At 41.2% G+C, this 14,342-nt stretch overlaps 2 protein-coding genes across 3 annotated transcripts; one reads left to right on the top strand and one right to left on the bottom strand.

Annotated features, from left to right (window-relative positions):
* The first annotated feature begins 2,272 nt into the window (after window positions 1-2,272).
* skic8 (SKI8 subunit of superkiller complex) lies at window positions 2,273-8,544 on the top strand. Its single transcript, XM_063902052.1, has 11 exons — window positions 2,273-2,410; window positions 2,775-2,832; window positions 3,151-3,178; window positions 3,460-3,565; window positions 4,268-4,440; window positions 5,599-5,747; window positions 5,915-6,008; window positions 6,205-6,298; window positions 6,485-6,577; window positions 7,208-7,286; window positions 8,326-8,544. Exons 2-11 carry the CDS (start codon window positions 2,821-2,823, stop codon window positions 8,413-8,415), a joined length of 918 nt encoding a protein of 305 aa, XP_063758122.1. The 5' UTR covers window positions 2,273-2,410; window positions 2,775-2,820; the 3' UTR covers window positions 8,416-8,544.
* Window positions 8,545-8,799: 255 nt separating this feature from the next.
* Window positions 8,800-13,902, bottom strand: slc25a44a (solute carrier family 25 member 44a). Of its 2 annotated transcripts, XM_063902040.1 has the most exons (5): window positions 13,833-13,866; window positions 13,566-13,661; window positions 11,825-12,532; window positions 11,333-11,460; window positions 8,800-10,459 (listed from the first exon to the last, which is right to left on the bottom strand). In XM_063902040.1, exons 3-5 carry the CDS (start codon window positions 12,456-12,458, stop codon window positions 10,268-10,270), a joined length of 954 nt encoding a protein of 317 aa, XP_063758110.1. In that variant the 5' UTR covers window positions 12,459-12,532; window positions 13,566-13,661; window positions 13,833-13,866; the 3' UTR covers window positions 8,800-10,267. The 2 variants fall into 2 exon arrangements, with proteins under 2 accessions (XP_063758110.1, XP_063758102.1); XM_063902032.1 differs by having other exon boundaries at window positions 13,566-13,902.
* Window positions 13,903-14,342: the final 440 nt, after the last annotated feature.

Genomic DNA, 14,342 nt, shown 5'->3' with positions numbered 1-14,342 from the left:
TTTGCAGACCATTTATATGCACCAAAACCTATATAAAACATTACAGGAAAGGAAAAACCCAAAAGCAGGATGGATGGATGGATGGATGGATGGATGGATGGATGGATGGACGGAGGGACGGAGGGATGGATGGATGGATGGACGGAGGGACGGAGGGATGGATGGACGGAGGGACGGATGGATGGATGGACGGAGGGATGGATTGATGGATGGATGGACGGAGGGACGGATGGACGGATGGATGGATGGACGGAGGGATGGAGGGATGGATGGACGGAGGGACGGATGGATGGATGGACGGAGGGGTGGATTGATGGATGGATGGATGGATGGACGGAGGGACGGAGGGATGGATGGATGGATGGACGGAGGGACGGAGGGATGGATGGACGGAGGGACGGATGGATGGATGGACGGAGGGCTGGATTGATGGATGGATGGACGGAGGGACGGATGGACGGATGGATGGATGGACGGAGGGATGGAGGGATGGATGGACGGAGGGACGGATGGATGGATGGACGGAGGGGTGGATTGATGGACGGAGGGACGGATGGACGGAGGGACGGAGGGACGGATGGACGGAGGGATGGATGGATGGATGGACGGAGGGACGGAGGGACGGAGGGACAGAGGGACAGAGGGACGGAGGGATGGAGGGACGGAGGGATGGAGGGGTGGATGTGTTCTGTTCTCTTCAAAGTACTTTATTTTGTCATTAAAATGATAATGACAACAGAAGTCCTGCTTCCCTTCAGCATGCTGCAGCTAATGTCATTACATCAGGTTCATTACCCTCTGTTATTATTCCCTGAAAAGGCGAATGAATCACTTGGCTGAAAATAGCAGCGCTCTGATCATAACCGCCTGCAGGACCAACGAATAGGAAGAACACCAGTGCTTGAAAGAGAAATTATAAAATTCCAGATGAGGCAGGAAGAGGATAAGTGCTCTGTGCTCTTGCTTTTAGATGAGTCATCTTCCTGCCTAACATTTATGAAAAAGTAAAATAATGTTGAAATACAGTTTTGGGAAAAATAGTTTCAAAATGGAGACAGAAGTACTGAACATATAGTTCTTTATAGGTTTTGACCTGCACTTATAGAGGTGGTTTACAGCTTCAGTTCATTTAGTCCCCCCCCCTCAGCTGGACTTATTGTTTATGACCAATACTAAACACTTATATCTGCTTACAACTATTAAAGTGAGTCCATGTTTTAAATGTTTAGATTATTTTTCCAAAGGATAAGTAAATAAAGAAGTGCTGAGAGGATAATCAAGTAATGATAAAATATCTAACTGTTGAAAAGAAGTGAAGGTTCACCATGTTTGAATCTAAAGAATCTATACGTAGGCCTATGCCGCAGTACATTTAGTTTTTATGGAGTTTAATGAAGGGTCACACACACACACACACACACACACACACACACACACACACACACACACACACACACACACACACACACACACACACACACACACACACACACACTGTAAATAGGACATCTCTCATCTTCTTCTCTCTGTCAGCAGATTCACACTGATGTCCTTTCTCTAAAACACATCTGCCCATATCAGCTTCACTTCAGTTATTCAGAGTTATTTTAGAAAACACTTTGTTAACTTTCCTGGACTTGTTCCTCAATGATTCTCTTGAAACCTTTTCTTGACAGCCTCTTTTGAGTGTGTCGAGCTCAGACTGCTGCTTCAGCAACTGTCAAAACATTTTTCTGCTTACTCTTCTGGCTCAGGATTGCCTGTCTTTCTGCAACAGAGAAACTTTCCTCTATATGCTATTATTATTGTTGTAGTGAAGGGAAACAGAGAGCTCCTGAACATCCTGAAGTCTCGTTGGATGTCAAATATTAATTATAACTTTCTGCCAAAACCTGTTTTTTTAAATATTGTAGGCTAATTAAACAGTCATATTTCCAGTATTCTGTCTCACTAAGTCAGCAGTAAATACAAATAATGTATTAATTAAGCGTGCTTTTTGTTTGTCCATTCACAAATATATGATTCTAGTATTTATTGTACTTTGTGTTGCCATATCCATATTCAGTGTCCTTCAGACCTGTCTTACTGGTTTGTTCTATAATATAAATTTACCAAAACAATGTCATTTTTATACTTAATGAAAACCCCGTTCTATAATATTTTTACAATGTTATTGTTATCTTTAAATAAATAAAATCAGCCGTTTCAAAACGTGTTCAAATGAAGTAATTGCGTTTCCCTCTACACTCTGCTGGTGGCAGTAGTGCGCCTCGTACATTACCCGCCTACCACTTTTCAACAAGCGAAGAAGATGCAGAGCGGAAGTTACGACTGATGTTGTCATGGCGTCTCGCATGTAAATCACCGAGCTCCAGATATTGAATAAAACCTGTTTTAAGGTGATTTGAAGGTACGTGGGTGCACATTTTATCACATTTAAATATTACATTTTCAATACACATTGCCCATTAAACTGGGGGATCACTTGCTATTCTGGTTAACTGTTAAAAAGACTATTTGTTGCATCGCTAACCTGCTTTATAACCGCTGCTAGTTAGAACTAGCTCCTGTTAGCCGTGGTGTTTTAGATTGAATTATTAGTAACTGCAAAAATACTGTGCCGTTAAACTCAAGTTTGATGTTTTATTATGTGACTTTTCACTCCTTAACTGTGGAAGCTCTACTAGTTAAAGGTTGTGTTGAATAGTGACAGAACTTTTTTGAATGACAATATCCTACTTTGTCAAACTAACTCACTTTATTGTTGTTTTCAGGTTAAATTAAGTTAATAACTGGCTCTCCGACTCCAAAGACCAAAAGATGAGCACTCAAGTAAGCAAAAATTCGACATAATCCACATTGTTATTGGTCATTGGTGCGTTGTATTATGTTTACACATTATCAGTGCATATACACAATAGTCGTGGCTATTCTTTACCTATATTTGTGCAGCCTTGTCTTTGTTTGTGACTGTTATTTCTGTCTGTGTATGTACATTGAGAGAAAACAACGACAATAAAATGACTTGAATAAAATGGATTTACTATGAATAGTGAACATAAGATTCTAATTCTGAATATCTCCTGACCCTGTTTGAAAAATGTGTGAAAGAGCTCACATATTAACTAACGGCTTGTGTTTTGATTTCAGTACAGCATTCTTTTCAAGCAAGAACATGGTGAGTAACATTATGGATACACACTGAAATACTCCTCCTAAATTACACTTTAACCTTTCAAAAAGCAATGAACAAACACACATATGCACAAAGCACAATTTCCATTGCTAAAAAACTCAAACTCACTCTTTTTTTTTAATGGATTTGTGGACAATAACCAAAATATAGAAAGATGCACGACTTATCTTTTAATTGTCTTACCCATCAGCTCTGCTACTTTCAGTTTTGATCACTTCTTCTCGCACTATCATCAGAGTTGTAACCCGTGTGTTTCCTCTCAGCGCACGATGATGCGATCTGGACAGCGGCGTGGGGGAAGAGCGAGGCGGATGGGTCCGATACGATTATCACCGGCTCTCTGGATGATATGGTGAAAGTCTGGAAGTGGTGAGTGTATTTCCATTTTTATTTACTTGAGAATTGATCCTAATGTTTTGATATTGTTCTTTAATTTTTCTGATAGCCATTTGTCTACATGACTTTGTTTTCTTGCCAAAGATTATGTTCTGTCAATATCCAACTATTATTTAACTGTCTGAAATACCTTATATGTGTTTCACAAAAAAAAGTGAAATATGACTTTAAAAACAGTAAATTATTATTATTAAATATAAGCAAAGCATGATAAAATTATGTTTTAACTGGTTAAGTAAAAAAAATGAATAGATAAGCTGTTTTCCATGGGCCATTTTGAAACAGGCTTTATAGCCTATAGAGCAAGCCATCGTTTGAATTTTTCTATAAAAATGGTATTGTCTGTGTTCATTCCACATCAGGGAATCCTGTCTAACTGAGCCTGACTGTTTTCCATTTGTGTTGATCTGTAGTGGTGATGAAGCTATTGATTATGACCATAAATGGAGACTGCAGTAGCACACCTGACTGCCCGCTTCGGTTCATTTCTTCTTTAGCGTTGCCTCTACTTATAAGTTAAAAAAAATGCCTTCAAGAAGATCTGTAACAAACAAAAGGGATATAAAGCAATTCTATTTCTATGCACTTTCAGAAGTCTCTCCTCCATGTTCCCCTAAAAGTTGAGTTAATGTTATCCGACTCGACGTGACCTTTTGTCCTCACCGGCCCCTGCAGGTCTGATGAGAAGCTGGAGCTGCAGTGGTCTCTGGAGGGCCACCAGCTGGGCGTGGTGTCAGTGGACATCAGTCACAACGGAGCCATCGCCGCCTCCAGCTCCCTCGATGCCCACATCCGTCTCTGGGACCTGGAGTCCGGAAAACAGATCAAGTCCATGGACGCTGGACCAGGTGAGACTGGACCTCTGAGAATCTCTAATGATTGTTAAATTATTACATTTCTATTGGGCCGTGGGATGCTTTCTTCAGAGCTATATCTGACTCCGACATTTCGGTTAAATATAGAAAGAAATCTGTGTGATTATTCCCCAACAACACTTTGAATCCCCTGTTTTAAAATCTATGTCATCTGTGGTTTGTCTTCCTGCCTTTAATGTATTAGGTTAATTATGGATTCATCAAGTTCACGACCAATTTACAGTCGGCAAATATTTTTGGGAGTGTAAGATACCTATTGAAACAATAAGTTGATGAGCAGTGACATAATTGCTATAAACGTTTTAAAGTATAGATTAATTTTATAAAGCCTGCAGAAATACGATCACTCGATGATTGTCGCTTCTTATTTGTTGTAATTAACTGTTTTTTGTGTTTGAATATGATATTAAACGGGATATATTTGGGTAATGGACCTTTGTTCCGACCTTTCCCTTTAGGAAATTATTAATCTTTTCTTATTTTCTGAATTCTTTAATATTTTTCACTGATAAATGTAGGAAAATGTTCATCCTTTCATTTCATATTATATCTTTTTTCCCCTAGATTTCATAATTGATTATGAGGTTTTCCAGTTGCTATTTTACAGACATAGAGTATTCCCTTATTAGATCATTCCTTATGCTCTTGAGGATGTGCTGTTACCGTGCAGGTTTAGGAGTTGAGTCATTGCTTTTGTCACTTGGTTAAAGTACTCGAACAGAAGTGCAGGTGACGGCAGCTGCTCTGTTCAGCTGTGAAGCTCAGCCAGGTTGTTTTATTTTTTACTCTCACCTCTCAGGAACCCCACTCCCAGAGAAATGTCTCTGTCGTTGTGTATCTTGGACTGAACTGTACTTCATCCTATGACATGTCAGCTCCCATTAGAGACGCTCCACTTCACTCAGTGGTTGGTCCGGGTCACTGGATTAAAGACCTTCTTTTTCCTCTTGGGAAAAACTGTATTTTGGTTTATAGAAGAGTCTTTTGTTTTGTTCTTTTGCATTTAAATATAATCTTTAGCTTATAAATAGCAATTGTGTCATCATTTAGCAGAGTGTTTGTTGTCTTGTTGCTACAGTAGGTTTGCAGTTCGATGTGTCCAACCTCCCTTCTGTCTTCTCTCCCCTTTAGTTGACGCATGGTCGGTCGCCTTCTCCCCAGACTCTAAATACATTGCCACAGGAAGCCACCACGGCAAGGTCAACATCTTCGGCGTGGAAAGTGGCAAGAAGGAACATTCTCTGGACACTCGAGGGAAATTCATCCTGAGTATAGCTTACGTAAGGAATCATAAATCATCCTCTGGTCGGCTGCGTGAAGACCTGTCGGTCTTATACCTGACAATAACTCATCGTCTATCTTCTCACTCAAGATTTAACCCTATTTTACATTTAAAAGTAGTTTTAAAATTTGTTATTAATTGGTTTTATTCTGTTTGGTCCCTCAGAGTCCTGATGGAAAACATCTGGCCAGCGGAGCCATCGATGGGATCATCAACATCTTTGACATCGCCACTGGAAAGCTGCTCCATACGCTGGAAGGTGAAATATTTTTTGTAATAAACAGGGAATCTAGTGCTGCAACAGCTGACTGTTCAGACAGACAATCTGCAGCCTTTCACTGCTGCACATGTAAAATCCTTTCAGCAAACACACACATGTAGTATTAAGAACGCAAAGATCATTCACGTTTAAGACGTCATTGAAGAAGATTATTGACTCTTTCCTCTCTCTTCAGGTCACGCCATGCCCATCAGATCCCTCACCTTCTCCCCCGACTCCCAGCTGCTGGTCACCGCCTCCGACGACGGATACATCAAGATATATGACGTGTGAGTTCCGAATGCTGCTTGTGGATAATGTATAAGCCAAATATGCTAATCATACCTTTAAACTTAACGAACAAGAACAAGGGAGGGAACGGTGTGTCAGTGTTACAGATGTGGAGTATAGAAAAGAGAGCAAAGAGAAAGTGAGACATTTGATGGTTTAATAAACTTTCAGCTTCTGTTTCACAGGCAACATGCAAACCTGGCCGGCACGCTGAGTGGACACGCCTCCTGGGTTCTCAACGTCGCCTTTTCTCCAGACAACACACACTTTGTCTCCAGGTAAAATTCAAACACTGCAAAATCAAAACAACTCTATGTTCTGACAAAAAAGAAATATATAGATCTATGCATAAAAGCTGAATTTCTGCAACAAAGCATTTTAGAAAGTATTGTATTTTCCTTTAAGGTAAAGGTACAAATTCACGGTTTTACCCATATTCATATTTTGTTTACACTTTTTTATGTTCTGTAGTTTTCATTGTTTTTTAATTCTTAGTGTATTAAATAATTTGGTATATTTTTGTTAAATGTTTGACTTTTGGCCTTTTTATAATCAGAAATCTAAGACATATTTTAGGAACCATTAAATTAGGAAAAATACAGCAGAAAATTTCTGCAACATAGCATTTTTTGTACCTACAAATGTTGATAGATGTGTAAAAGATTTTGAATATATTAAGTTAGAACAGCCAGTAGTGCTGTGAGCATCTGTCAGTGTACACTAGCCATGTTTACTCTTGTTCTCGTTCCCCTGCTTTTCCTCCCATGGTGTGAAAGCATTTCCAGTTAAAGCTTTTTTTTTTCTTCATATATTTATTGTTTCCACTTCTCTCTGCCAGGACAAACGGCGCAGCTGAGCCGGACAACACAGTCAGATTGTAACATGACCTGTCTCTCCTCTCTCCTCAGCTCGTCTGATAAGAGTGTGAAGGTCTGGGACGCCGGCTCCAGAGCGTGCATCAACACTTTCTTCGACCATCAGGACCAGGTGACAACCCCCCCCCCTGTATAACCCCTCACTGAGTGTCATAATCAGATCCAAAGTGAGAAAGTCCATCTGCTGGAGGTGCTGATGTGTTGTGGGGAAATCAATACGGCCGATGTCATGGCGTGGCCCCTCACATGACCCTTATCTGACGCTTCAGCTCGCGCTAAAGCAATAAGCCGTCATTAGATCCCCGGCTGCAGGCGCCTGCGGGGAGTATGATCTACACTCCCAACAAAACCTCTAAATGAAATATCACAGCCGCTCAGGGAGGCAACAGAGGCTGCCTGTTTTATTTTGTGTGTCATGATGAAATGAGACGAAACGAGGAAATCCACAGGGATAGTTTGCAGACAATTCATTTGCTTGTTCGTCTGTGTAGACAAAAAAAACAGCACTTGGTTGATAGGTCTTAGCTCTCCACTCCGAGTTACTTGAGGTAAAAAAATCGAAGAGTTGTATCCATGCCCTCTCCATTTTATCTGCATGGTGTGTACTTTACCTTCCATCCCCTTCCTCAGTCTTCGATGCAGCAGAACAACATATTGCTGTAAATTCATGGAAAAAAAGATTATTCTATGAGAATAAGAAATCCTTATTTTTATAGCACTTTTCATACACAGAATTCAGCTCCAAGGGCTTAAGCAATAAATACATAATAATAAAATGTACCTATATAGCGCGACCCAAAGTGCTTCACATAAAAAAACAGAACACAAATAAATACAATGAAAGAAATGAACTAAACACTGTGTAAAACAGAGTCAAATAAACCTTATGATTAAAACAAACAAAAGTAATGAAAACATAAATCAAATGGCAAACAACGAAAGGTAAACGGGAAACAAGAAATTCAGTTCTTGCCGGGTGTTGTTTTTCACAAGAACGCTGTCTCTAAAACCATTCATTCTCATACACATTATTCCCTGTTTTTAAAAGCTGTGTAAATATCATTTACTATGATAACCCTAAAAGGTGGAACACTGTTTTGTTATTTTAAAATGTCATCCTAACCCCCCTCCTCTGGCCCTGCTGCCTTCAGGTGTGGAGTGTGAAGTACAACAGCACCGGCTCAAAGATCATCTCAGCCGGCGACGACCGCTCCATCCACATCTACGACTGTCCCATGTGAGGGGCGTCCTGTACAGGAGGGTGGCTGCAGAGAGGTTTATTCACATCCTGGAGGGAGGAGGGGGGAGGCTGTAAATGTGTTAGGGTTTTGCACTGGCCCACTGCGGCCAATAAAAGGGTTTCTTTTGTACTCATGTTTCTCTTGGTTTTATTTATTTAAGTTACAGCTTTGCATCAGTTGTGTTGCTCCTTAATTTGAAGAAAACTTACTTTGGGATCCTTACTGTACATTCAGAAAATTAGAGCCGCTTTGGAGGGGGCTTGTTTGAGCAGCGGTGACATAAAGTGAAGTAGAGCTCCCTCTGTGGGCCCAGATGCTGTGCTGCAGCCTCAAAGCACTTATTTCAAATAGAAATCTTTCATAAAGTACAGATCATAAAACAGCTGCAGTGATTCAGAATGCTTTATTACTTTTCCACGAGTTTAAACCCCATTTCTAACAATTGCTTGATTTTACACACAGCGGGTGGTTGGGGAGTACATGTGTAGCACTTCCTCCATACAGGCAAAGGTCCATTAATGGTGCTTTTCAGAAATCACATCAGAAGAGTCATTAAACAGAAGAGTGCAGTTTGATTTACATTTAAAAAAGAAAGGAGCCGTGTCGCAGCTCACTGATGTTTTCTGGCAGTAATAGTCTTGTGGCCTGTGACGGTGAAATCTGAAGGCCACTTTGATGTTTAGCTGAGTCTGCTGTTGTGTTGCCGCTGGCTTTACTCTCCCTGTGTTAGCTTTAAACAAATAGTGGCAGATTTGTAATCCCCAGTCATCTGAACAGTCTACATAACGTAGAAACAAGTGTCCTATGAGGAAGGGTTCCCACATGTTGGGGTTATCTAAGGCCTGGAACACCAACTCTACAGTTTAGCTGATACATTGCATCTAGTTGCATCTTTTTCTGTCCAGCTCCGTTTGTTTTGTACAGTCCGTTTACAAAGACAGGAACAACAAGAAGCACAAAAGCCTGTCTGATCAACTAATCCATAAGTAGAATTCATCATTATACCCGCAAAACTTCAGACTTGAATAAATCGTTATTGAATAAATCACAAGACACAGCTGAATACATTACAACAATAGGTCTAACTATACAGACTCTAGTTAGGTTTTACTAAGATCTTCCCCATTTTTCAAATATTGCTTTGGACACTAGCTTAAATTTGACACTCGAGGTGCTTCTGTACATTTTAACAGCATTGCTATAACTGCTTGCTATTAGCAGATGTTTTACACCTCTGTACACAAATGTTCTTTCCACTGGAATGAACTCGGTAAAGCTGTTCTGCATTTCAGAGACTCAAGAGGACAAAGATGGAATTTTTGGTCTCTAGATTTGGTGATATTGAAAAGCCAGGGAAACAAAGTGTGATTCACTGCAGAGTCCCTTCACTTGAAAGAACAGCTGGACAGCGAACTCGCACGGTGAAGCAACAGTAAAAAGAAAAACCCTGCAGCTGTCATTCCCTATTGTTAAACGGTACAGGAGGCATTAATCAAACAGACTTAGATACACGCTTTACTTATAGAAGCAATTTCCTCCTACATTTCAATTTTAGGAAAAATGTATTGTGTGTTTTTCTTTAGATTGGACATTTTTAGCAAATGCAGAACCTTATTTTCACTTATGTCTTCATATTTCCCAGTAAGGCCAGTAGAAATGGGTCGGACAAACAGAAAAAACTCCCAAGTGTACCAGATGATCACCACTTGTACTCCGCTGCATTGTACCTACATTAAAACAACACAAATCTAAAAAGGTGTGAAAAGCAGAGAGCATTAATCCCGAGGCTGGACACAGATATTGGTCGTTCTTTTCCGACTGTTTGGGTGCGGTGCTGGTTCCCTCCGGTCTCTCACCAGTGTCTGGAATCCACAAGCTCGGCTCGCAGGCTCAGTCTCTTCAGAGTCTCGTACCCCACCACGATGAGCACCGACGTGGGCATGGAGGAGATGATGCGGGCCGACAGTCCCTTGGTTATCGCCCAAATGCCCTCCTCTGCCAGCAGCTGCTTGAACGTCTCGATGACGGACGATCGGCCCTCCACCTTTAGGAGACGGGAGAGAGGTACATCGTTAGATACTTGTATGAGATTTAAAAGTGAATGATTGTTGTTTTAACTGCTGTTTTCAAGGACAAGAATACACTTAATCTTGAGGCAACATAGAATAGAATCGGAGGATGGAACCCTCTTTATTAGTCACATACATGCACACAGCAGAGCACACACAGTGAAATTGGTCCTCTGCATTTAACCCATCCTAGTACTAGGAGCAGCTATCGTGCAGCGCCCGGGGAGCAATGGGGAGGGGGGATTGGAGGGGTCCGGTGCCTTGCTCAAGGGCACCACAGCAGGGCCTAGGAGGTGAACTGGGACCTCTCCAAGTAGCAGTCCACCATATTTCAAGTTTGTTCGGGGACTTGAACCGGCAACCCTACGATTCCCAGTCCAAGCCCCTACTGACTGAGCCACTGCTGGACTGACTGTGTTTCAAAGTAAAACAAATAATCATTTTATAGAATTAAAGACTCTAAGAACAACTGTTCATGGTGCATATTTGTATCTAGTTCTACTTCATTTATTCCAAATGTATGAGCACCTTTTGTCAGATACTTTGATTTAGTCTTGGTCCTGTGTAACACCTGCTTGTTGGGTTTTTCAATAGTAAAATTGTCTTTTTTAGTCATGAATAAGAGATTTTCTAACATTTTTAAACCAGATTTTAGTCCTGCCTTGCTTTTGTCCAATCAGACTGATGAAAAAATGAAGTTTACAGCACGTAAGGGAGCTGTTGAGTAATGTTGGTAAGAAGAGGAAGTGAAACAACACAGCAAAATGCGCTGACTCCAGCTGAAATACGTATCGAAACATAGAACATGTCAGCTTTAATGTTGTGAACAATGGTGTCTCAGTGTTTACCTGAACTCTTGCACGAACAACATCCATGGGGTTGGTGATGGTGGAGGCGGTTGCTGCTGCCATTGGTCCGGCCAAAGCCTGCAGCATCAGATGGGGGCACTCGGTGGGGGCCATCAAGGACAGCTGCTCTGTAAAATGATAAAAGAAATTGTGTAAGCCCAATATATCTGTTGTTTCAGTCACTACTCAAATGCATGCAGCGGCTAAGTGTAGACAGAGGAATCGAGAATTTTGTTCAAATTTGACCGAATGATGAGAATTGAAGTCCTCTTAAGTTATTAATTCTTGTTATTAATGCTGGCATTTCTTTCTGACAAAGTTAACACTTCTACTTGGGCGCTGATGATGAAATCCTATATAGACCAACTTCTTTTTCACACAGAAAACGTATCAGTAAATCATAAATAATCTGACCGATATGCTGAATCGATAATGACATTGGTATCAATAAACTCTTATTTAATCCCCATCCTTAACAGGGTGATTCCTTACCGGTATAAAAATGATAAAAAGGCCACCAGAGAGCACTGTTTGGGATGTAAGTGAGAAGCGATGCCACGTATCCCCGGTAAAATCCCCTGAAACCATCTGCTGCAAATATCTGCACCGTGATTTCCCGGGATTGCCCGAAAGTAAGTTTTCGCTTCGATGCTGCGAGCATCCTTTTGGGTTTGGCTTTGAAGCGAGTCAGGTGCTCCCCTTGCCCCTGCATCATCAGGTGCTGAGACACTATGTCTATGGGCACGGTGATGGTCTGAGCCACCAGAGAAGCTGCTCCCCCTGCCACCACCGACTTCACCGTGTTGCTGGGCGAGTACTGGGACACATACTTGCGCACCAGCTCGTAGGTGGTGATGTAAGCCTGTCCTGAGATCAGCGTGAAGGTGTTCACCATGAACCCCCGGTAGAGGCCTCGTACGCCCTCTGCTCGAAGGATCTTGCAGAAAGCATCAAATGTGCCGGAGTAGAGGGCCTTCCCCTTCTGCACCTGAAGCCGGGTGCGGATGAGGCTGAACGGGTAGACGGTGGCCCTGGTGGTCAAGGTCATGAACACTCCCAGGGAGTAGAACTTCCTCTTGTCCAGGTCCTCCCATTCAATAATCTGGATCGCACCTTTCTGCTGCATGGTGCCGGCGAGGGCAGCGCTGCGCCACTAAAGCAACGGATCACAAGTCATCGGCCCTCCAGCAGCCATCACACCTGTGAAATGGCATTCAGCATTAGAAAAGATCTGTGATTCACTGAAACATTCATCCATTCAGTCCGATTTTGCATCTGATCCCAGAACGGTTGTCCGGAGACATTATCAGGGTTTGTAAAAATTCTTGAAGGTTTTGAAAATACTTCATTTTTACAGTTTTGCTTCAACGTTAGTGGGCGTCTCGACATTGTTTATTAGAAAAATTGTTTCCGTTACATTTTAGTCCTGATAGTGTCTTGTCAGACGAACATGTTTCAAAACGTTTGGGTCCAGGGTTGAAGGGCTCAATCTTAAGCATTAAATATTTAAAAAGTAATGTCTTTAGAAGTTTTGATAATGGGTCCAAAACACCCAAACTGTTTTTTTGCTATTTAATTAATATGTGTATGTGAATGGATTTGTCGCTTTGCAGTTTATGTTCCCGAGCACACAAAAGCGGCAATGCATCTGCAGAATGAATTTAATGGCATGCTGCAGGATTACAATAGGGGAATGAGTATTACATTTCACACACAGCTATTGTAACAACATTTAAAAGCTACATGTCACAACAGGACAGACCTGCACGGCTCCATGTAACTGATCCAACAGAAGAATGTGGAGGGCTGTTCCTCTGACTGTATTTACACATGCTACGTTACAGAAATCATATCTCAGGAACTCACTCTTGTATCTTTACTTCATGCTATACGGAAATAAAGGCCAAAGAGGGGAAGTTTACAGCAGAGATTAGCTCGCTACTGAAATGCACAGTTTCTATGCAGGTGTTAATGTAATCAATGAGGGTCAGCATGAAAGACATACACAGGATGTATCCTTATCTACACATTTAACAACACATTAGGCAACCACATGCCATGTTAGAGAATAACCTGGTATTTGTGTTTGTTTTGAAGAGGTTGGTGAAGGAAAGCGGAAACACGTGCAATGTCACACAGTGTTCTCGCGCTGTGTTAGCTAACAAACAACAAGGCTGATACTAAGTGTGGGAGAAATGGGTGGATTTAACCGAATCACACCGATAAAACGTACCTGTGCGGGGGTTTAGTCGGTCCACAGTCTCTGTTGTTGTTGTTTTTGTTAAACTCTTTGCTCTGCTGCAAGGTGGGTTATGTCTTCCGTCCATTACTGCTAACACACAGTCAAAGGTGAAAGTTCATGGGTGGTGTTTCACTCGGTTTAAGGAAGCGTTCTGTTGTTTACATTATGACATGTTCCTAGATTACAAATATGTGAATTGAAGTTGAGCTTTGTACTCCAGTTGACCGTGTAATGGTGATGTTTACCCGATGTGTTTACCTTAGCAAGTTAGCAGTTTGTCGATGGTGGTGCATTCAGGATCCGATGCAAATGTAGGAAATTGTGAGAAACCAGTACAACCAATAAACCAATAGCTCTTTCTACGCAGGCAAATGTAGAAATAATGCCAGTGTTGAAATATTGTTACATGTGATTCAAAATTAAGTAAAAGCACTACAGTATTAGCATCACAATTTACTTAGGGTATTGAAGGAGAGATATGTGTTTGACTGAATGGTCTATTTCACATTTTATGTCCCATCTATGAAGTGTCTAATAATCCATGCCCAAAATGCTAATACATGCACTAGTTGTGCTACATAAACTTTTCCTTAGACAAAATGAAAATAAAGTTGTAGCAAAAGTGGTTTCAAAAATATTAACTAAAAATATAATTGATAGACATTTTTTAAATGCATTAATTTGGAAGAGGTTTTGATATCTCAATGTCCTCAAATACTGGAATGAGGTTTCAGGTTTCAAGGTTTCAAGGTTTTATTTGTCATATGC

The sequence above is a fragment of the Eleginops maclovinus genome, chromosome 2, assembly GCF_036324505.1.
Source record: "Eleginops maclovinus isolate JMC-PN-2008 ecotype Puerto Natales chromosome 2, JC_Emac_rtc_rv5, whole genome shotgun sequence".
Lineage (NCBI taxonomy): Eukaryota > Metazoa > Chordata > Actinopteri > Perciformes > Eleginopidae > Eleginops > Eleginops maclovinus.
The sequence above is the reverse complement of the archived record's forward strand: the minus strand, read 5'-3'. Positions and strand labels throughout refer to the sequence as shown.